Genomic DNA, 24534 nt, shown 5'->3' with positions numbered 1-24534 from the left:
GAACTTCACATACAAAATGCCGCCTGTCTAAAATAAATTCAGCAATGAAAGAAATGACCTCCTGCTGTCACTCTTCCCCGATCAGCAAAGACTGAGTCATCACATGTTCTCTATCCATGGTGAGAGACGTCCCCTGAGAAAAAGTTCTCCAATTCCGTGACTTTTTGTTCTATTCAGAATTTGGACTCTCACTTTTGAGTTCATTCTTAAAAGGAAGTCATTCTCGAGAAAGTTAGAATATTCTCCTTTCTTCCAAATGAAGATCCAAAATATTTCTGCTCTTAGAAATTCAGAGCCTGATATTGTATTCAGTGTGAGAGTAAAGACAGAGATAAGGAGGGATTATTCACTTCTTACTGTATGCTTCTGCATTGCTTAACTTCTTACCAAAATTCTAATTATGAATACAGTGGGAAAGACTCAGTGTGTGTTTTAGATAGTGGGAAAATTTAGAATTTGAGGTTAGACATAATTCAGGGAAACTGCATCATTTATTAATTACAAGTAGACTAAAATTACATAGATGAGTAGGCTGCAGTCCAGCCAGTACTTTGGTATGTATTTTGCTTTAGCTAGACAATTTATATTTGCAAGCACTAAGCTTAGTTCTATGTTATTCTTGATAGACTGTGCTATATAATAAATAAAGATGGCTTCTTTATTGCCTACCATTTATAATCACATCTTTTTGTTGCACTGTTTCTCCAAAGAGCTAATTTATAAATGCTCATTCTGTAATAATTCTGGCTGACTTATCCAATTTAATTCCTCACACATTTCCTGAGGGCCCACCATGTGCCAGGCATTCTGTCCAGATTTATAAATATTAAGACGTGACCACCACTTTCAACATGTTTGAAGCCTAGTAGGAAGCAAGGAGAAATCCATAAGAATGAGGACATCTGCTTTGGGTTCTAAAGAACACGTAACAGAGTAAGGCTATCTACTGTGTTGAGAAGTGATGGGGGAAAGATAAGCAATATTTCACACTCCCAGAAGCCATCCCAATTATCTCTCAGAGTCTACCTCCTGAGATTTGCGCTATGTTTAGACAGACCAATACAAATGTTGGATTCCCAACTAGAATGCCACAGACATCATAGCAGTCTGGTGGGAGGATCACTGGTCTACAGGTCGGACACCGGCTCCATCACCAGACAGTGTAAGACCTTGAGCAGAGTCTCTGCCTCCATTTTCACATCTATAAACTGAAAATCTGTGGAGGGACTTCACTGGTGGCTCAGTGGCAAAGAATTCAAGCTCCCAATGCAGGGAGCCCAGGTTTGATTCCTTGTCAGGGAACTAGATCCCACATGCTGCAACTAAGACTCGGCATAGCCAAATAAAGAAAGAAACAGACATTTCTGTGTATCCAATGAGAAAATTCCAAATACCTACAAGACACTCGGTCCTAAGCAACCTCCCCACTGGTGACACTGAGACAACTTGTACAAAAGTGAACTGTACTGTCCTTAGCAGAAACCCAACTATAGAAGCAATTCATCTGCAGCGCTGATCGGTGGAATAAACAGAGCAATGAACCTGGGCCAGAGGCCCTAACTCCACTCTGCCTCTAACTCACTGCAGGACTCTGAAGAAATCATTCAAGCTCTCTGGCCCCCAGGGTCCTCAATTTGTCATGAGCAGAGTGGCCGATAATCACCCAGATCCAAAAATGTGTAAATAAACTATCCTCTAACGGAGGCCTTTGCACAAACATTAAGAACAATGAACTTACCACAGTGTACAAGGCCCTGCACAAGCTGGCGTCTCTGTACTCACTTCACTCTGGCTATGCCAAGATTCTTTCCTCAGTCACACACACACACACACCAGGATCTGTGCCCTCACACACACTCTCACATATGTCCCCACCCCCACAGGCACTCACACTCACACCCACTCCCCACTGGGTTTTCTCAGGTTGGCTTTAATGTTGGCTGCTCATCCTTTCAGAGTCAGACCCTCTCTTAGTATTCTCCACTTCAGAACCCAGTTTTGTTCCTTTCAGTTCAGTTTAGTCCCTCAGTCATGTCTGACTCTTTGCGACCTCATGAACTGCAGCACGCCAGGCCTCCCTGTCCATCACGAACACAACAATTTAAAATAATTTCATATGTTTATAAATTTCTTTCTTAGTAGACTATGCTCCATAAGGCAAAGATTAAATATTTATTCACCTTTATGTCTTATCTCCAGCATTTAGCACTGTGTCTGGCACCTCAGAGGTGTTCAATTAATATTTATGTAGTACATTAATTAATATGATTCCAGGCCTTGTCCTCAACAGCTGATTCACTTCTCTATGACCATGGAAAGAGGACAGCAAATTCAAATATAAATGTGTATAATAGCATGCATTGCTCTTTTGGAAAATATTAATTCATTGAGTTATGTAGATTTTCCAAGTTCTGACACATTCATTGCACAATATTTTAAAAAAACATTTGTTAATATCACTACCATCTGATTGGGCAAGTCCTTAAGTGTTGGGAAGATGTCAAGCTTGTGAGAGCAGATACAAGTGTTTCTAAAATTCTAATTTTATCGTTAGCAACAAACATTGTCAGTTGTTTTCTCTAAAGTGACAGTTTCACTTCATTCATATTTGAGAAATTGTCATTAAATATCAAAGTCTGAATAATCATATTTTGTCTGTCAGCATTCTTTTTTTCTTAACTTGACTGCAGTATAGTTGATTTACAATGTTGTATTAGCTTCTTCTTGTTTAGTCACTCAGTCATGTCTGACTCTGCGACCCCATGAACTGCAGCACGCCAGGCTTCCCCGTCCTTCACTATCTCCCAGAGTTTGCTCACGCTCACATCCATTGAGTCAGTGATGCCATCCAACCATCTCATCCTCTGTCGCCACTACTGCATAGCAAAGATGAATCAGCATTCTTTCAGATAAAAAAAGTATTCCATGAAAGAGATAGACCAGTTAGCAACTCAAACAATTACACTAGTGTTTTTCATCAAAGCAACCATAGTACTTTAATGTGCAACCAACATGCTTCATACATACATTGCACACTTCCCACATCACAGAGAATATTAAGAAGACATTTACTACAGGGTAAAGTGTCAATTTTTTTTAAATTTTGCTGTTTCTGCTGTCTCATCAAAGACATTCTTCATTGAAACTGTTTTTTTCTTCTGAGAGTGTCTGACAATGAATAGAATGACTATTGGTACAGTCTGATGCTACTGCATTGATTTGTGCTAAGACACCAGCAGTTTTCCCCATCATTGCCTTTGTGACATTAGTGAAAATGTTAACACACAGGTATAGAAACAAGAACATCTTAGCATTATTATGAAAATTAATTTAATCTCACAGACCCCTGAAAAAGTTTCAAGAACACCCAGGGGTCCACCAACCACACTTTGAGAACTACTGGCTTACAATATTGCAAAGGCTCACTCATAACTGGAATAAATTAAACATTTTCCCAAGAGTATAAACAGGTAGCCTTAATTTACAATTTTTTTAATTTATACTTATGGGACTCCCAGGGTGGCACATGAAAAGAAACTCAACATTAGTCACTAGTCATTACAGAAATGCAAATCAAGACCACAATTAGAAACTTCTTCACACTCACTAGAATAGCAGTTGTAAAAAATTATACTAATAGCAAATATTGACAATAGTTTAGAAACCTGGAATCTTCATACATTGTTAATGCAATATAAAATGATTCAGCCACTTTAAAAAATAGAAGTTCTTCAAGATGCTAAACACAGCTAAAATATGATAGTCATCCCACTCTTAGGTTTATGCCCCATCCCCAAAATGAAAACATATGTCCTCACAAAAACTTGTACATAAATGCTCACAGCAGCATTGTTCATAATAGGTAAAAAGTAGAAACAACAAAAAGTGTATCAGCTGCTGAGTTGGCAAATAAAATATATTTCCATGTGATGGAACATTATTTGACAACAAAAAGGAATAAAAAGCATCATGCTAAGTGAAAGAAGTCAATCACAGAAGACCACATATTGTGCATTTCCATTTATATGAAATGTCCAAAATAGGCAAGTCTAAGAAGCCAGAAATTAGATTAGAGGTTGTCCAGGGCAGGGGAGTCAGGGAAAGGAGGGTAATGCAGAGTGACTGCTAATGGCTATGAGACTTTCTTGGGGAATGATAAGCATTCTACAATCAGATTATGGTGATGGTTGCACAACTCAAAATAGCTTAAAAGCCAGTGAATGATACACTTCAAAGTGAACTTGATAGTATGTAAATTATATCTCAAAAGCTGTTAAAAATCATCATGAGGTATTTCCATGGGTGGTCCAGTGCTTAAGAGGCCCACCTGCCAATGCAGGGGGGCACGGGTTCCTCCCTGGCCTGGGAAGATCCCACACGCTACAGGATAACTAAGCCTGTGCTCCACAGCTACCGAGCCTTCCCTCTAGGGCCTGTGCTCCGCAAGAGAAGCCACTGCAAAGAGAAGCTCCTGCAAAACCCCACATGCAGCAAGAAAGCCCTAGCACAGTCAAAAACAAATAAATATCTTTTTAAACATTACCATGTGTCGAGGGAGGGTAAGCATATTCACATTAAAAGAAACAGAACCATCAATGTTTCCTTTAGGAAATTTTCAGTAGCTATAGTCAATTAAAACTTGACTTTTTTAGTCTGCATTAAAATTATTCACCAAAACCAGAAGCAGGGTATCCCCCTATTTTACTGAAAATGATTCACCTTTGATGCACCAGTGATAGCTGAGAAAAGGAAACACAGGGGTCTCAGTGGGGTTTCTTTCTAAGGTCATGTGATTTCTGAAAAAGCAAGCTCTGAGTTTGAAAGTCTCAGGGTGTTGGGATGGCTGGTTAACAGCCAACACCCTGATCAAACACATTACTATTTATGTAGTATAATGACCACATCCTCAGCTCAGAAAAAGAGCTAATGACATTTCTAATAGAAAGCATACCGAATACTGTTCCTTCAGAGACTGAGACTGATCCTTCTCAGAGTTGTTCTCCAATATCGGAACAAAATAGCGATGTCTGACTCCCATTATCCTTTCTTAGCTAAATCCAGAAAGAAGGAAGGGAGGAAGGAAAGAAAGGAGGAAGAGAGGAAGGGAAGGAGGGAGAGAGGAGAAATTCAGATACTCTCACATGTCTAAAGTGGTAAAATCAAACCGTCAGGGGAAGCACAATCAGAGGATGGCCTGGAAAAAACCAGTGCTCCCTAACCCCACCAGCCTCTGTCCCCACCTGCCAGGTTCCAGATAGGGGCACAACAAACTACCTCCACAAAGTGGAGAAGGAAAATCCAGGCAGGAGCTTATGAATAAATAAGATTCCCTCCTACATTTCCATTTGTCCTTGGCCGATTCATTCTTGCAAAATCCTAGGCAATAACTAAAAAGACATTTGGCTAGTGACCAATTTTTAGGTGACTGATTTTAAATCTCTGATTAAAGACTATAAAGGGCTTTCATTTATGATAGGTAATGGATAGAGAAGATAATGTTGGTGATGATGAAAACTAGAATGCTCAAAATCTCAGCTGAAACGTTTGAGGTCTCTTCTTGTATACTATCTTCTGATGGCAACAAGGCCCCATAGTCCCTGCCTCCCTCTCCCCACAGAGGTCCTCGCCGAGGGGGGCACACCCACTGGTGAGGAGTGGTTACTCACCATTCTCACTTGTGAGGTTTCTTTCCCTAATGCCTAACTTTGAAATGGGAAAGAAAGAAAAGAAAGGAAACCACATCCTTTGTACTCTCAGTATATAAATAAGAGCTAGTCAAGAACTGAAAACACATTTCACATTGATTGATGTGGGGACACCAGCCACAATGAGGAACTCCTCTACCTTTCTGGCAGCCACTCTCTCAATTGTCGTTTTTCTCCTAATTCCTGAAGGTAAGACTGATCCTTGTCATTTCTACTATAATAAATTAAGTAAAATAGAGTAGACTTTTTGGCAATATTAACTAAGTGTTCGAAGAGGAGATTTTTTTCTGTAAGTCCTAACATTCTTCCAGGGATTCTACATATATCCTTTTTTTTTTTTAATTTTTATTCATTCATTTACTTGGTTGCACTGGATCTTGGTTGCAACATGTGGGATCTTAGTTCCCAGACCAGGGATTGAACCCGTGCCCCTGCATTGGGAGCACAGAATCTTAACCACTGGGGCATCTGGGAAGTCCCTCTACATGTATCTTTATTTTAGAAGGAAAAATCCTTCTTTCTTCTTTATAATTCCTTTATAAAAGATAATGGAACTACCAGTGCTGCCAATGTGTGGCTTGAAAATTGCCCAAAAGGACTCTGTAAAAACAAGTAATCAAACAGACACAAAGCTCTTAAATTAGGAAAACAAATAGCATCTTTCAGGAAAGGAACAGTGACACCTCAGCCTTTCCTGCTGCAGAAAATTCATAGATAGTTTTAAAGATAAAATCAACTGTACTTCAATAATCCATCAGTCTTTAAAAAATAAAAACCTGACCTAGATGTACCCCCCACGTCAAAATGATTCAAATATTCATCATTATTTCTCTAGGCTAGTATGTCCTTGGGAATACATTAGGACACTGGGACCATCGACTCTTTGGCAGTGCTGCGGTGTTTTGTATCAAGTGTATTCTCTGATGCGCTAAGTAGTAACCAACTAGCCTGATTTTATGTGAGCTGCACAGTCATTAGTTTAAAATGCTGTAATAGTCATGGGATTATCTCTAGAAGGGTAATAGGGTACAATAGCCCCGAGTAGCTCTAGGTATTCTTTAAAATCTTTCTAGGCACCGATAACGACTCTGGGGCTAGGCTGAACTGTGCCAACAAGTGTAGAGCTTGGGTTTTCCCCACAGTCTGGCAGTTTTTGGAGGTGGAAACGATGGACAAGGGCTGATGGAACCTATCTTACCAAAAATTCCTGAGGAAGATCTCTGCTTTATCTTGCAGCTAAAAATAAGGAGAAATTTTAGAAATAATAAGGTTGCAGGACATTAGAAACAGAAGAATGGACAGAATACTATTAATATAAGCATGGCTTCCCTTGTGGCTAGGACGCTAAAGAATCCACCTGCAGTGCAGGAGACCTGGGTTCGATAGCTGGGTTGGGAAGATCCCCTGAAGGAGGGCATGACAACCCACACCACTATTCTTGCCTGAAGAATCCCCATGGACAGAGGAGCCTGGCAGGCTACAGACCATGGGGTCACAAAGAGTTGGACACGACTAAGCAACTAAGCAGCAGCAAAATATAAGCATGTCCCAGCGACTATGTTAGAGCATGTTATTGTTGTTTGTTCCCCCAGTGGGGGAAGCCCATGTCATATGAAACACTGAAACCAAGCAGATTAAAAAAAATCCAATCATATCTTTTCTTCAAAGGAAACAGCAAATGCAAATTACTCTGTTTCCTTCAGTCAGAGAGAGTAGTATCGGTTCCCAAATGGAACAGACACAGCAAAGCATGATTTGATCCTCTAGACAGGTTGTCTCAATCTTTCTACACATTAGAATCCTCTGGAGACTTTGAAACAATATTTACATCTCAGCCCTGGTCCTATCTGATTTTAATTTGATTCTAGGTAGGGACCAAGAATTGCTAGTTTTTAAAGCTTTTCACCTGTTCTAATTCCTCTTCCCGAATCCTAGTTTGCGGGAGATGGGGACTTTTTTCTGTGCTTACCAATCACAGGACTCTGCAAAATGAAGTATTGTACTGAGTTTACAATTTCTACAGCTCAGACAGTCCAAAGATGCATCTTTGGAATCCATCTCTTCATGATATCAATCAGGAAAATTGAGATGTAGGTGAAGTTCTATTTGTTTCACTAAGTTCCTTATCCTTTTACTTCTAGAGGCTAGGATTTCCCCTTCCCCACTCCCTTCTGGAAATGAGAGCCCTCTGGACACCCATTTTCCCTGCCCCTCTCATCATTTACATCTCATTGTAAATCTGGCAATAAGTTGGCCATATTAATAGAGAAACAGGCACTGTACCCTACTGAGAGAACCATGAGTCCTAGTCAATGGTCAGTAACAATGCTTGAGAAGGATCCAAGAACATCTGGTGTAGGAAGGTGGCGCTGAGAGTATATCAAGAGGGCACAACAACCTTTCAACCAACTGGGATGGTTTGCCTTGTGCTTCCATCTCAGTTCAGTTCAGTCGCTCAGTTGTGTCTGACTCTGCGACCACATGAACTGCAGCATGCCAGGCCTCCCTGTCCATCACCAACTGCCAGAGTTCACCCAAACCCATGTCCATTGAGTTGGTGATGCCATCCAACCATCTCATCCTCTGTCGTCCCTTTCTCCTCCTGCCTTTAGTAATGTCTCTTCTTTTTAATATGCTGTCTAGGTTGGTCATAACTTTCCTTCCAAGGAGTAAGCGTCTTTTAATTTCGTGGCTGCAGTCACCATCTGCAGTGATTTGGGGCTTCCATTTCACTTTTCGCTAATATTAAATCTCTACTCTTGGTCTATAACCAAGGAAATTTGGCTAAGGCAGAATTCTCTCCTTATAGCATCTTCTCACTTCTCTTCATGGCTTAGATTAAACCATGTGGTTCAGTCTGGAGATTGAAGAAGAGTTTCAGGTGCAAAAGATAGTCTCTCAGTTTATGAATGACAAGGGTATAAATTTCAATAAGGAAAAGACTCATGACCAAAAAACTCATGGGTAGGGTCACAGCTAAAAGGTGCTAATGTCAGTTTGTAAGCTGTGGTGTTTTGCAAGAGCTCGGGGTGAAAAGGCTGGTTTTCAAGCTTGTAAAAGCAACTCTGCTTCCCCCAGATTAATACCTAGCCAGAAAAGGGGAGGGATGGGCAGACACCAGCAGTTCCTGTAGCACCAGTTACAGGTATAAACTCATGCACAGTTGTCTGCCCTTTGCAAGTCCTGAGGCCTGAGGCTAGTGGTTGTGACAGATTTCCAGCCTGATAATCCCTGGACCTGCTAATGGCATGACTCCTGTGGGTGAAAGAGCGAGACCTCTCAGATTCCAACAGGAATGGGATTTACATTCAGGTATCTGATCCGGGCTCTGCCGGTGGCTCCACGGTAAAGAATCCGCCTGCAGTGCAGGAGCTGCAGGCAACACGGGTTCGATCCCTGGGTCAAGAAGATCCCCTGGAGGAAGGCATGGCAACCCACTCCAGTATGCTTGCCTGGAGAATCTCATGGACAAAAGAGCCTGGCAGGCTACAATCCATAGGGTTGCAAAGAGTTGAACACGGCTGAAGAGACTTAGCAAGCATGCCCACATCTGAAATTGACATGAAGGGGTGGAGTATGCTCTCATCCCTCCTCCTCTCTATGTGGGAAAAGCATGTCTAGCCTTAGAAACGTGATTATAAGTAGAGCTCTTTAGGGTGGTCACTGATATGACTTGTCTTTGTCTTTTGAATAGATCTCTGTGAAAAAATTATTGGAGGAAATCAAGTGACTCCTCATTCAAGACCCTACATGGTGCTACTTGATGGGGGAAACATCTGTGCCGGAGCTTTGATTGCCAAAGACTGGGTATTGACTGCAGCTCACTGTTCCCTGTAAGTTCTTGGGTTTAAAAAAAAAAAAAAAAAACTTCTGTGGAGACAGTCTAACTTGGAGGAATATAAACAAAGAGAGTAAATATCATTAAAGCCACAGGATCTTCACAGCATTTACATCTTTGGCAGCTTGCTTTAAAACCCCAAAAGGGAGTTGAGGCCAGACTCAGCCCCAGAGAATCAGACCAAAGAGGAAGCAGCATCCAGAGCACTTTTGGAAGATCTCCTCTGGAGCCACCAGGCTCAAGGGCTACAAGTCTTGGCTTCTGGTCTTGACCTGATGATGGTGCAGAAGGGTGAAAATTTTCAGTGTGCCCTCAGGGACCTGAGCACCACTGTCAAGTAGAGAAAGCTTCTTTTGAAAACCTTCCTGTTTTCTTAAAACTTCTCATACCTTCAGCCATTTCATAACCATGGTCAACCACAGCCTTCAAACCTCTTTCAGGGCTAGTCTTTTCTTCCCTCCCTAATCAAGCCTCTAAACTTGGGCTGTCCATTATGATAGCCACTATTATGTTGGTTACATGAGTTATCTATAGTTATATACATTTGCATTCACTAAAATTAAATCAAATGACAAATTTAGATCCTCGGTCTCACTGGCCACATTTCAAGGCCTCGGTAGCCTACCTGGGGCTCCATATTGGACAGTGCAGACTTATAGAACATTTCATCATCAAAGTATACTCTACTGAAAGCACTGTTCTAAGGTCTAAGTGAGACTAATATCAGCTGTGTAATGGAAAAACAGCAGTGTGAATATATTGTTGGTGTAGTTTATACTAAGTTATGAATGATAATGGCCTTCATCATTAATATATCAGAGAGTTTCTTGATTTTATTAACCAAAATGAATCTTCAGCATGGAGTAAGAAAAGGAAGACCCGAAGGGGCCCCCCTTTAGACCACCTTTCCCTCAAATATACATACTCAGTGCCATGCACATCGGGTCTTTCATTAAGCAATCTATTTTTGAAAGTTTGCCCACTTAAGATAAGTTTGTTGTCTTCTTACAAGGATTTCTTCAGTGCATTAGTTCTACAGCTATTGAGTGTCTTTTGCTATTGTTGCTAGACCACTGAGACTTCTGTTTTCCAGTCATCTGCAACTGGATTCTCTATTACAACCAAAGGAAGGTTGAGGGGACAGCAGTATAACTCCAACAAAGATCCCAAGACTTGGCTTAGCTACCATGGAATTCTCTCTTTTTTTTTAATACTTATTACATATTTAATTTTTGGCTGTGCTGGGTCTCCGTTGCTGCGAGCAGGCTTTCTCTAGTTGCGGCAAGCAGGAGCTACTCTCTAGTTGCTGTGTGTGGGCTACTCCCTGCAATGGTTTCTCTTGTTGTGGAGCACAGGCTCCAGGGCCCAAGGACTTCTGTAGTCATGGTGCACTGGCCCAGCTGCCCCGCAGCATGTGGAATCCTCCCAGACCAGGGATGCAATCCACGTCCACTGCACTGGCAGGCAGACTCCAACCACGGGACCATTGAGGAAGTCCCCCATGGAAGTCTCTTATCATTTGATTTTCAATGAACCAAGTTTAGCTTGTTATAAATAAGCTGCAGGTCAGCATGATGATAATGATAATGATAAATTCATAAACAATTCACTTTTATTCTTAAAAGTGTACATTTTTTTCTGAGTCACAAACAGGTATTTCCACAGCAAGCACATTTATAGATGGGACAATGAAACTGATCAGCCCATAATATGCTTAGCTCCTGCTTTAAAGAGTAAACCAAATTAACGGTATGGTGTATGTTTTCAGGAACCAGAAATCCCAGATCATTCTTGGGGCCCACTCAAGAAACAAGGAAGAGCCTGAAAAACAGATTATGTTTGTTAAGAAAGAGTTTCCCTATCCATGCTATGACCCGGACACACATGAAGGCGATCTTAAACTTCTAAAGGTACAAACCTTTGATTATACTTTTGAGTGATTCAAAAGTCATAGAAGCTCCTACAATCTGGCTTCTGACATGGAAATCTTTTTTAGTGGCCTGATAACTGTATAAGAGGGTCCCTGGCAGTTGGGCTAGAACTTAAATTTAAAAAGTGACATTTTTATTATCTTGTTCTGCTAACTCTTTTTGCTTGCCTTCCAACAGCTGAACAAAAAAGCAACACTTAATAAAAACGTGGCTATCCTTCAGCTCCCAAAAGAGGGCAAAGATGTGGAACCAGGAACTGCATGTCGAGTTGCAGGGTGGGGACAGTTTTACAATAATTCCCCTGTGTCCAAGATTTTGAGAGAAGTCAATGTCACCATCATAGACAGAAAAATCTGCAATGATCAATCACACTATAATTATAATCCTGTGATTGGACTGAATATGATTTGTGCTGGAAGCCTCCAAGGTGGAAAAGACTCCTGCCATGTAAGTAAAATAAGATCCCAAACTTGAGCTGTTGGGTTAAGTCATGCAGATATAGAGAATGTGACGTCATGCTTTGCATTGGCTTCTACAGGGTCCTAGTGCTTTTTAAAAGAAGTCTGATAAAACTCCAGTCAAATAAATTAATGTTCTCAGCTCAGATGAGTTGTTCATCAAAAATAACAAGTTCACTGCTAGTGCCTGGGTTGAACTACTTGCATATTCTTGATTTTATATCAAAAACCACTAAGAAGCAATTTTTTCTCATTTTTCATATTAATGTATATAGATCTAACCTGAAAAAAATATGTAACACTCAGGAGAGCTGAAGTCCGGGTACATCTAGGGCCTTCAGTACCTCTCCCCATCTTAGCACCCCCTAATAATTTCACTGCCATTTAGCCAGGTAAGTCTGAAATGCCTGCATTCCCAAGACTGACTGAAGATCTTGGAGTAAACTGCATAGCTTCCTAGAGCTGAGCTCGACCTTTGGAAACAACTTCCAAGCACTCCATACCAGAGAACATGCAAGCCTCCCTCTCAGTGTGCCCTGAGAAGGGCTGGGACAGGTCTCTGCTTAAAGATAGGAGTAGAAGAACATTTGACTAAGGTTTAAGCCCTGAGCACTGGTTTGTCCCTTCTCACCTCACTGGGATGGAACTGTGCTCTCAGAACCTTTCGTTTGCATAACTCCAGGTACAAGCCTCAATGACTCTTCATCCAGCAACACCAGTCATCCCTAAAGCCACGGCAGGGAAACAGCCAATCGGGTCCCTAGACTTTAAATATCTTTAAATATGCTGATCTAGAGTTCCTTGGGGCTTCCTTTGTGGCTCAGCTGGTGTAGAATCCGCCTGCAATGCAGGAGACCTGGGTTGGATCCCTGGGTTGGGAAGATCCCCTGAAGAAGGGAAAGGCTACCCACTCCAGTATTCTGACCTAGAGAATTCCATGGACTGTATAGTCCATGGAGTCACACAGAGTTCCTTGAGAGAATGCAAGGTCACATACCTGGTAGTGCAGTCACAAGAATAAAGCATGACTTACAGCTAACTGAAGCCTCCCTCCTAGTGGAACCAGGCAGCTCTGAAGTGTAATCCCTGACTTCCAGGAGCATCCATCTAGCATCAGATGCTCAAGAGACTTAGGAGGAAGAGCGAAAAATAATGCAAATTCCACAAGAATAGTACTTTTCCTCTATTTTGTTCACTGATCTAGTCCTAGTGTCTAGAAGACTGCATGGCACCTGGTAGGTACTCCATGAATATTGACTAAATGAACAATGTTTGCTAGGGAAGAATGGCATTTGTGGGAGTTTGAAGGAATGGACCTCCAAGGTCTAATTTTAATATTCACTGAGCCTATGATAAGGTGATAGACACAAGCTTTACCATGTTATTTTCTCTTCAATGGTTACTGTATTGATGAATTGATGAAGTTTGAGTCTTTCACATTCCATATGCTCTTAAGAAGTATAATTTCGTTCGTTAAATGTTTGTTTCTCATTAAAAAAAGAGAGAGAGAGATTCAAGGGAGCAATTTCTGTTTGAGAAGGTGAAGAACAAGTTGCTTTGGTTTTGTTCCTTTGAGAAGACAACTCCCAGAAGAACTAGAAAACATAGCTTTTATTCTTTGCCTCAATGGCCCATCTGCATTTGACTGTTTTATGCCTTGAGTTACTCAGCATTTTGAGAAAATGACAAAAAGGAGAGTTTCTAAAGCAGAGAGTTTGTCTCAAAATCACTGGATTCCACAAATAATAATTCAAGTTTCATTTCAATTTTCACTGCTTTGTAAACAAATCAAGAAAAAAAATTGACTATATCATTGAATATTCCTCAACATTTTGGTTTTTTAAGCACTGATCATCAAGTAAGTCAAGGTTGGTCTTAACTTCACGTTAAATGCTTCACATTGAATGGCATTTCTTCCATGCTGCTAGTGGTCACACTTGATGCTGATCTCCACCATTCCTCTTGTTTTCCCCAAGGGAGATTCTGGAAGCCCTCTGATATGTAAAGACACTTTCAGAGGCATCACTGCCTTTGGCATTCCGGGGAGATGTGGAGACCCTCGAGGGCCCGGCGTCTATACACTTCTCTCAAAGAAACACCTCAACTGGATAGTTAAGACTATGAAGCAAGCAGTTTAAATACTTGTATTTCATTTGCTGTTACTTTTTAAAAAAATTGTCTTGAAGTATAGTTGATTTACAATGTTGTATTAGTTTCAGGTGTACAGCAAAGTGAATCAGAGTTACACATATATCCACTCTTTTTTTAGATTCTTTTCCTATATAAGCCATTGCAGACTATTAAATAGAGTTCCCTGTGCTATATAGCAGGTTCTTATTAGTTACCTATTTTAAATAAATTGATAGTAGTATGTATATGTCAGTCCCAATCTCTCAATATATCACTCCCCCCATCCCTGATAACCTTAAGTTTGTTTTCTACATCTGTGACTCTACTTTTGTTTCATCAATAAGTTCATTTTACCCTTTTTTTTCGATTCCACATACATGTGATATCATATGATATTTGACCTTCTGTGTCTGACTTACTTCACTCAGTATGACAATCTACATCCATATTGCTGCAAATGACATTACTTTGTTCTTTTTTATGGCTGAGTAATATTCCATTGTATATATGTACCACATCTTTATTATCCATTCCTCTGATGGACATTTAGGTTGCTTCCACGTCCTGGTTATTGTTAAGCGGTGCTGCAATGAACATTGGGATGCATATATCTTTTTGAATTATGGTTTTCTTCAGATATACACCCAGTGCTGTCGTTTCTTAATTTCATTATAAATAAAATCAACTTCTATCACTGTACTTGCCTCCTATAACATATAGCAGGCAGATATCCACCAGAAAAGTGGAACAGAGTAATATAGAGACCTTGGGATAATGCAAAGGACAGATCAAGGGACCATGGTCACCTGTGTCATCCATGTGACAAGTGACATGCAAATTTGACTTGAATTATTCACTTCACTGATTCAATGGGCTGGGCCCAGCAGGAGAAACACTAAGGTCAGTCTGTCTAGTAACAAGTACAGTCAAGGCCCAGCAATTCTGCAAGAAACAGAAGCAGCCAGTCTGGAGCATTTGGATTAAAAGGAAATATTTGCCCTTCACAGGCCATTGTTCCACACCAACACCTGCTTCTCAGATTTATATACAAGAACCTGAGTCCATTGGGAGAAGCAGAAACAGGAAATGTCTTAGAGTATTTTTCAAAGCAGGCAAGAAATGGAAATTACAATTCTAGGGGATATTAACAAGGCACTTAGCTAGAGAAAGTCAGCCTCTTTTCTCAGTAGTTTGAATTTAAGCCTTGGGTTAGCTAGGTGATTTCTTGATTCTCCTCGTCCTTGAGCCTGGGTAGGTACAATCAACATGGTTATGGTGGCTGCCATCTCATACTAGGGAGTGAGTGCTAAATCATGGTCTGAAAGTTTCCTTTGGGAGAGAAACCAAGATGTTCATTCAGCATGCTGAACATAGTGGATAGTCATCAGCCCAGTAGCCGCATCAAGATTATATGAACAGATTCCTTTGATTTCTATCAGTTCGTTTTGGAATATAAATCTTATGTGTGTGTATGTATACATATGTAAACATATACATATAAACACATGGTATGTCCAAACTGAGAACATACAGCAACACTATGAGACAGCTTCTTAAAACAAACGAGGGGACAGAGCTTATAGACTGACCAAAATACTGGCCCACTGGTTTTCAACCATGGCTGCCCATTAGACTTAACAGGCTCTTTAAAATGACCAATGTCTATGCCTCACTTTTAGAAATTTTTATTTAATTTGATGAGAACCAGGACAAAGTGTTCTTTTTATAAGTTTCCCCAATGATTTTAATATGCAGCTGGTGATAAGAACCCTTATATTAGAAATGAAATCTCATGCTGATATCTAAAAGAGATAAGAGAGTTACTAGGATGATATTTTAGATGCCTGTTACAAGCTGTGATTAGGATTTTAATAGCAATAAGAAGGCAGATGGAATATTCTCTACTGGCAACATTTATTACAGATTCTGAAGTTTGCTTAAAAATAGTTGCATGAAACTCTTGTTCATTGCTGGTGGAAGTGTAAATTGGTAGAGTTTCTTAGGAAAAATGACAATGTCTATTAAAACTGAATAAACACATATGCTATGACTTAATAATTCTTACTCTTGGGTATAGACCAAACAGAAATGAGGGCTTTTCCCCACCAAATACGTGTTTGAGAATGTCCATAGCAACTTTATCCTTGAAAGTTAAAATTAAAAATAAATGTCCATTTTTATAGAAAAACAATTGTTGTATATACAATGGGATATTATACAGCAATTAAAAGACCAAACTATAGTTACATGCAGCAACAGTAACTACTCCCACAAATTTAATGTTGAGTAAAAGAAACCAGACTCCACATAAAAGAATATTTACTGTATTATTACATTTATCTGATGATTGGCAGAAAAAAAAACTAATTCATGGTAGCCAAGGTTGGAATAATGGAGGGGTGTTGACTAAGTGACACAAAGAATCTTCTGGGGTAAAAGAAATGCTCCCATGTTGATCTGGATGATTTACTCATAGATCTTGATCTTAATCTGTTCATAAATTAAATACATTGAGCTATACACTTAAGATTTATATGCTTTATGTGAATTATTACTCAATAAAAATTTTATACTACACAATTTTTGTAGCTAAAGCTTCTGTTTTGTGTATTGTCTGAGTTCATTTTTTTCTTTACTGAAACCACATTCCAGACTTCCATAAAACTAACAGCGGTAAAAGATATATTGCTGTTTTTCTTAAATGAGAACCTTGTTCACACACCAGTATTAATTGAGAGAAGTAATCTTTGGTCCTTTGGTCATGTCATAGTCTCATGAGATTTTTAAGAGAGATGTAACCATATCAGAATGGTGGGGGACACTGGAAATGGTCTCACCATTTTGCTCCTTTCCCTGCTAAACTTTTTCTAATAGTTTATACTTGGCTAAATAAGATCAAAGAAAGCCATTATCTTAAAAAAGAAGACTGTGCATTACAGGGATGTATCATATTTGCACTTTTTGGTGACCTAAAATTTTGTAAGGTAAGAATCACTAGCACTGCCAAGCAGATTTTCTGAGTTTAAAAACAGGGTAAAGAACAGAATACATTGTCAGTTTGTCAGGAGAGTCCCACCACTCCTTGTATTTACGATTCCACTTTTCAATTATCAAGGCTTTTATTTGGTATTACTTTTTTGAAGAGAGATATTAAAGGAGTGTGTGTATATTGGTAAAAGCCATTTATGATAAAGTAAATAAATTAATCAACATATGTTAGTTGACACACGCAAAGCATTGCAGAAGACACTAAAAACATATAACATGTGCTCCCTCAACTCCTCAATATAATTTTGTGAAAGAAATAAGCATGCTAAAGCTTAAATAAACAAAGATTCCCGTACTAATAGAAGATTTTTTAAAACAACTAGAATAGTTATATTAACACAAAGTAGGTGACACAGGCTGATAGATACCAAGAGTTCAAAGCCAGGTAACATTATTTCAAAAACACTTCCTGGAGAAGATAGGACTTAAGTGAAGGTACAGAGCAAAGGAACTGAGGAGCAGGAATTCCAGACTAGATGAGAGCTCCAACAAAGGCATAAGGCAGGAAATCATGACAGCCCAGCGATAACACAGGAGGTGAGTGAGGGTTAATGTTAAAAAGAACAGTGGCTTGATGGAGCTTGAAGAAACCTTAGCAGTCATCAAATCCAAAGCCCTATTTGCAAATGTTGTGGCATACCCAAGGTCACTCAGTAAGTTTATGGCAGAGCCTAGTTAAGTATAGGTCCCCTAACTTCAGATTCTGGGCTCAGGACTCCAAGGTTGAGGTCAAGAGGGATTAGATAATGGGGAGTCACTGAGAGTTTATGAGCAGGGTACTGGGAGGATCAGCACAGTACTTTTAGAAATTAAACCTATCAGTGATGTGGAAACCCACTAAGAATAAAGACAGGAAACCAGATAGAAGGCAATTGCCACAAATTGGTCATCAGGTGTGTAGGACGTTACTGCTGCTGCTACTGCTGCTGCTGCTGCTTCTGCTGCTGCTGCTGAGTCACTTCAGTTGCATCCGACTCTGTGCAACCCCACAGACGGCAGCCTACCAGGCTCCCCCATCCCTGGGATTCTCCAGGCAAGAACACTGGAGTGGGTTGCCATTTCCTTCTCCAATGCATGAAAGTGAAAAGTGAAAGTGAAGTCACTCAGTCGTGTCTGATTCCTAGCGACCTCATGGACTGCAGCCCACCAGGCTCCTCCGTCCATGGGATTTTCCAGGCAAGAGGACTGGAGTGGGGTGCCATTGCCTTCTCCAAGGACGTTACTTGGGTGAAACAAAAGATAGAGAACAAGGAGTAAACTGAATAATCAGGAGGCTCCCTGAGTGATGGGATGACTAGGGTAAGATGAGATCATGAAGAGAGAAAAGGGAGTCCCAAGGAAGTCCTTGTCAGAGAGGAAATAATCCATATGCTTAATCCATATTAAAGTTACTCAGTCATGTCCGACTCTTTGTGACCCTATGGACTATAGCCCACCAGGTTCCTCTGTCCATGGAATTCTCCAGGCAAGAATACTGGAGTGAGTTGCCATTTCCTTCTCCAGGAGATCTTCCCACCTCAGGTATCGAACCCAGGTCTCCCACACTGCAGGCAGACTCTCTACCAACTGAGCCACCAGGGAAGCCTTATGCTTAACACAGAGGAGCACTTTAATCAGTATTTAAATGAGTAAGTTGTGCTTATTCAAGTGAATAAGTTGTGTTTTTAATGTATTGAGTTTGAGCTAAAGACAGAAAAGGATCTCAATGAAGAAATAACCAAGGGACTTCCCTGGTGGTCCAGTGGTTACGACTTCAAGTTCCCACTGCAAGGGCATGGGTTTGATCTCTGGTCAGGGAACTAAGACCCATGCATGCCATATCATGCAGCCAAAATAGGAAAAAAAAAAAAATATATATATATATATATATATATATATATATATGTATATATATCCAGAGATCTAAGTATAAGGCTGGAGCTTGGGAGAAAAGTGAAGGGGGAAAGAAGAGTTTACAAATTGTTGCAGTAGATATTCTTGTGACTATAGCAGTGAAAATGCATCTCTAACACGGAGGAGACAGAGAAAGAAGAAGAAAAGGGGAGGAGGAAAGCAGAAAGATAAGCACAGAATGAGAGACAATGTCTGGAAGTTGTGGTGGGATGAAACAGAGCAAGTAAAGTAACCTGAGAAAAAGGTCAGGGGAACAGGCATTCACCTCAGGAAAAGCACCATCTTGTTTGAGCCTCATGACAATGCCATGGAGAAGGCAAGGCCAATATCATTATTCTCATGTCAAAATGAGGAAGCTGAAGCCGGGAGGGGCTGAGTGACTAGCAGCAATTCCATATGCAGGCTGTGCCATCCGCTGCGGCAGAAAAGACTCGCATCTGGTCTGGACTCAAAGCCAGGTGTAGCACTCGGCCTCGGTGGTCTGTGGGAAGACAGACAGACAGCTCGTGTTCCACGTGTCAAGGGCTGTTGCCTAGGACTGGGAAGCAACCTAAGCTGGGGGCCATGAATCCCATCCCAGGATAAAGGGCTTCTCCAAACACCTGCCACATTCAGGGCTGGCGCTCCCACTGCACCTTTGCCAAGAAAACAGTCAGCGTGGGCTCTGGGGAACACCCTAAAGTGGCCAAGTTCTGCTTCACTGTTGCCCCTTCAGGGTGTTTCCCCTTGTATTAGATCCCTAGGGCTGCTGTAATAAATTACCACAAGCTGCATGGCTTAAGACAACGGAAATATATTCTCTCACAGGCCAGAAGTCCCAAATTAAGGGGTTGGCAGGGCCGGCTTCCTCTGGAGACTCCATTCCCTGACTCTTCTGGCTCTGGCAGCTGTTGACCATCCCAGAATGGTGGCCACATCACTCCAGTCTCTGCTTCCGTGGTCAAGTCGCCTCCACTTCTGTGTCTGTTCTCCGCTGTGTGCCTCTTATAAGACACTTGCTGTTACATTTAGGGCCCATCCGGATAATCCAGAATGATCTCATCTCAAAATCCTCAACTTTAATTACACCTGCAAAGACCCTTTCACAAAATAAAGTTCCATTCCCAGGTTCCAGGGACTTGACTTGGATAGCTCTGAGGGGACCAGCTTTTAGTTCCCCACAACCTCATGCCTTCTACCATTATTAGTTCTATCTTCTCTACTCCACCAATTCCCAGGAATTCCCTTGGCCATGTTCCTACCACACACCCCATCCCTCTTCTTATCCTCCCCTAAAAGTAATCCCTTTAGGATGTTGGTTTCAAGAAGCTAATCAAATAAACTCATGCAGCTTCATGGAAAAGGACACAAAAATCTGTCCCACAAAGCAAACATAAGTCTTTGTGTGAAATTCTGAGGATAATAACCCTCTTTCCAACTGACCATTTCTCAAAGAACATTCTGTGGGACAATAGTTTTATATGAGGTTGTTAGGTATTTAAAAATGAAAAGAGTCTTTAATAATCATCTTAATTTGAGAACTCCAAGTTAAGGAAATTAAACAGGATTCCTTATTTCAAAACTGCTATATGCATTACAGGGCTTCCCTAGTGGCTCAGTAGGTAAAGAATCTGTCTGTAATGCAGGAGACTCAGGTTTGATCCCTGGGTCGGGACGATCCCCTGAAGGAGGAAATGGGAATCCACTCCAGTATTCTTGCCTGGAGAATTTCATGGACAGAGGAGGCTGGTGAGTTACAGTCCATAGGGTTGCAAAGAGTTGGACACAACTGAGAGACTAACACTTTCATATGCATTATAAATATTTGGGAGAAGAGGCTATAATAGGCAGCATTTCTGAAACTTATTTGGTCCTTTTGACTTGAGCATCTTAAAGGACTAATGTTCCTCAGAAAATATTTTGCAAAACCTATCCTAATCCAACAATTCATGATCAAATCTTTACACCAAAATAGACAAAGCTGACTCCATGAAAGAAAGCTGGGACTAGGACAAAGTAGGAAAGAAGGAGGGGGATATGTTTCTGAATAGGTAGGTATTTGGGGGCACAAATAAAATCATATGAGATGGGTGGTCACCCTCTCATAGAGCAGTACAGCTTACAACTCAATTGAGAGCTGGAATTTCAGAAATAATCTTGTTCTCTGACACAAGATTCTCAAGAGCAAAGAGTGTAGCTACACTTTCCACTCCTAAAGGAGACATTGCTTAGATACTTAGGGCTTTTTCCACCTACACACAGAACTCCCAGTGCTCCCCTTCATGCAAACACAGACACACAACACACAGAGACACGTCCCCAAGGATACATGGGATTGGCCCTAGGCATGTTGGTGCATAAAAAATGTTTAAATTCATTGATATAACGCCATCCTTTTAATTTAGAGTTGAAGAAAAACTTTAAGAATATCAAACGCTTTGTTCAAGGTCACACAGCCGGTTAATGACAGAGCCAGAACTGGAATCCAGTTCAAAGCTTTAACTGTTTACCATGCTCCAAACCCAGCACAAAGAAGAGATTCTTTTTCTACTAAAGGCCAGTATCCATTATTATGCTGGGAAAGATTGAAGACAAAAGGAGAAGGGGTGGCAGAGGATGAGATGGTTAGATGTCATCACTGTCTCAATGGACATGAATCTGAGCAAACTCTGGGAGATAGTAAAAGACAGAGGAACCTGGCATGCTGCAGCCCATGGGGCTGCAAAGAGTCAGATAGGACTGAGTACGTGTGCACGCGTGCGCACGCACACACACACACACAAGCCATATAAATGAAAAACAACTTAATTTAGTTAGGAAAATATAGATCATTATACCAATGCTTTAAAATTAAACCTAAAAAGAAAATTGTATTCAATAAATATCAGATCAGATCAGATCAGATCAGTCGCTCAGTCGTGTCCGACTCTTTGCGACCCCATGAATCGCAGCACGCCAGGCCTCCCTGTCCATCACCAACTCCCGGAGTTAGTGATAAATACTCATGCATTCTTTATTATGTGCATTAAGATGAAAAGGAAGGAGGGAGAGAAAGTGGAAAAAGGAATAACAGGGGGAAAGTCCCAAATCTTTTATAGAACAGACTTTGAACAATATCTTGACTTAAAAGATGGACAGCTACTTCCAGAACTTGTTAGGAAAATGGCCTTTGGATGGAAACAAAAGCATTATTGAAATACTTCTTTCACATTCACAACAATCTTAGTTTACTAGATAGAGGGAAATGCCACCTTATTTCAGATGAAGTTCTTCAGAATTTCCATCCCCACGTTCCAAGAGAACTGTTACTGAAAGCATGGAAAGGTTGGTTTTCTTTATGCAGCAACAGCCATAAATGAGCCCATGCATTGATGCATGTGTGATGAACTGATGGAACTTAGTCAAAGGCCAGATCTCACTTATAAGCCAGAAAGTCAGCTACCACTGTTTCAAAGCTTAGAAATTATAGCCTTGGTGGGGTGGAGGTGGGGAGGGGGGTTGAGGGGAGGGTTGGAGGGGAAATTATAAGGCATCTTTCTTCTATAGTCAGGTGGATGAGGACCTCTTTAACTAAAATTTTCCTCCAGAGAATTATGACTGTGGGTAACAGGATGAGAATTACTAAAAGCATGACCATAATTGAAAATAGCTTCTTTCCAGCTTTTTGACCACAATTCATTGTCAAAACTACATTTCATGTGGTGACCCTATACATAGACATGCAAATATACTGATAACAATGACAAAAGTTTCATAAAATAAAACCCACTTTTCCATTTTTCCATTCTATACCATTCTATTTTTATTTTAATGCTGATCTTGACCCATGATGGAAACACTGACTCACAGTAAAAACACATAGAAGCTGAAGACCTCAGCAGCCACACCATGTGGCATTGCCCACTGAAGGGTGTTCATGAAGCAAGATCTTGAGATGTTCCCATACAAAGATTTCCCAAAGAACTTCAGTTCAGTTCAGTTTAGTCACTCAGTCTTGTCTGACTCTTTGCGACCCCATGAATTGCAGCACGCCAGGCCTCCCTGTCCATCACCAACTCCCAGAGTTTACCCAAACTCATGTGCATCAAGTTGGCGATGCCATTCAGCCATCTCATCCTCTGTCGTCCCCTTCTCCTCCTGCCACCAATCCCTCCCAGCATCAGGGTCTTTTCCAATGAGTCAACTCTTTGCATGAGGTGGCCAAAGTATTGGAGTTTCAGCCTCAGCATCAGTCTTTCCAATGAACACCCAGGACTGGTCTCCTTTAGGATGGACTGGTTGGATCTCCTTGCAGTCCAAGGGATTCTCAACAGTCTTCTCCAACACCACAGTTCAAAAGCATCAATTCTTCGGTGCTCAGCTTTCTTCACAGTCCAACTCTCACATCCATACATGACCACTGGAAAAACCATAGCCTTGACTAGACAGACCTTGGTTGGCAAAGTAATATCTCTGCTTTTTAATATGCTATCTGCTGCTGCTGCTGCTGCTGCTAAGTCACTTCAGTCATGTCTGACTCTGTGTGACCCCATAGACAGCAGCCCACCAGGCTCCCTTGTCCCTGGGATTCCCCAGGCAAAAACACTGGAGTGGGTTGCCATTTCCTTCTCCAATGCATGAAAGTGAAAACTGAAAGTAAAGTCACTCAGTCGTGTCCGACTCTTAGCGACCTCATGGACTGCAGCCTACCAGGCTCCTCTGTCCATGGGGTTTTCCAGGCAAGAGTACTGGAGTGGGGTGCCATTGCCTTCTCCAATATGCTATCTACATTGGTCATAACTTTCCTTCCAAGGAGTAAGCATCTTTTAATTTCATGGCTGCAATCACCATCTGCAGTGATTTTGGAGCCCAAGAAAATAAAGTCTGACACTGTTTCCACTCTTTCCCCATCTGTTTCCCATGAAGTGATGGGACCAGATGCCATGACCTTAGTTTTCTGAATGTTGAGCTTTAAGCCAACTTTTTCACTCTCCTCTTTTACTTTCATCAAGAGGCTTTTGAGTTCCTCTTCACTTTCTGCCATAAGGGTGGTGTCATCTGCATATCTGAGGTTATTGATATTTCTCCCGGCAATCTTGATTCCAGCTTGTGCTTCCTCCAGCCCAGCGTTTCTCATGATGTACTCTGCATAGAAGTAAAATAAGCAGAGTGACAATATACAGCCTTGATGTACTCCTTTTCCTATTTGGAACCAGTCTGTTATTCCATGTCCAGTTCTAACTGTTGCTTCCTGACCTGCATATAGGTTTCTCAAGAGGCAGGTCAGGTGGTCTGGTATTCCCACTTCTTGAAGAATCTTCCATAGTTTATTGTGATCCACACAGTCAAAGGCTTTGGCATAGTCAATAAAGCAGAAATAGATGTTTTTCTGGAGCACTCTTGCTTTTTCCATGATCCAGTGGATGTTGGCAATTTGATCTCTGGTTCCTCTGCCTTTTCTAAAACCAGCTTGAACATCTGGAAGTTCACGGTTCACATACTGCTGAAGCCTGGCTTGGAAACACCAAATGATTCCTCTTGGAGATTCCCAACACACATAATGTATCAAAGGC

At 41.0% G+C, this 24534-nt stretch overlaps 2 protein-coding genes across 8 annotated transcripts in view; one reads left to right on the top strand and one right to left on the bottom strand.

The window, feature by feature from the left end:
* Positions 1–24534, bottom strand: part of CDC20B (cell division cycle 20B) — a 133649-nt gene that overhangs the window by 46409 nt on the left and 62706 nt on the right. For 4 of the 7 annotated variants that reach the window (XM_059878730.1, XM_059878732.1, XM_059878729.1 and 1 more), the window contains one exon: positions 19011–19484. The exons of 1 other annotated variant lie outside the window; for it this stretch is intronic. In XM_059878730.1, the coding sequence (XP_059734713.1) occupies positions 19384–19484 (101 nt within the window). In that variant the 3' untranslated portion in view covers positions 19011–19383. 2 more of the 7 variants (NM_001206982.1, XM_059878733.1) reach the window with 2 other exon arrangements.
* On the top strand, positions 5787–14761 carry GZMA (granzyme A). Its single transcript, NM_001099095.1, has 5 exons — positions 5787–5894; positions 9400–9538; positions 11312–11453; positions 11652–11921; positions 13909–14761. The coding sequence occupies exons 1-5, from the start codon at positions 5828–5830 to the stop codon at positions 14068–14070; spliced, it is 780 nt and encodes a 259-aa protein (NP_001092565.1). The 5' UTR covers positions 5787–5827; the 3' UTR covers positions 14071–14761.

This window comes from Bos taurus, chromosome 20 (genome assembly GCF_002263795.3).
Source record: "Bos taurus isolate L1 Dominette 01449 registration number 42190680 breed Hereford chromosome 20, ARS-UCD2.0, whole genome shotgun sequence".
Classification (NCBI taxonomy): Eukaryota; Metazoa; Chordata; class Mammalia; order Artiodactyla; family Bovidae; genus Bos; species Bos taurus.
Note: the sequence above shows the minus strand (reverse complement) of the source record. Positions and strands in the feature narration are given on the sequence as shown.

What these genes read in the sequence shown, in the direction of transcription:
- GZMA (NM_001099095.1), top strand. Translation starts at nt 5,828, where the DNA reads ATGAGGAACTCCTCTACCTTTCTGGCAGCCACTCTCTCAATTGTCGTT. An exon ending in ACTGCAGCTCACTGTTCCCT is followed by an intron (nt 9,539 to 11,311) that starts GTAAGTTCTTGG and finishes GTATGTTTTCAG; the next exon opens with GAACCAGAAATCCCAGATCA. An exon ending in GCGATCTTAAACTTCTAAAG is followed by an intron (nt 11,454 to 11,651) that starts GTACAAACCTTT and finishes GCCTTCCAACAG; the next exon opens with CTGAACAAAAAAGCAACACT.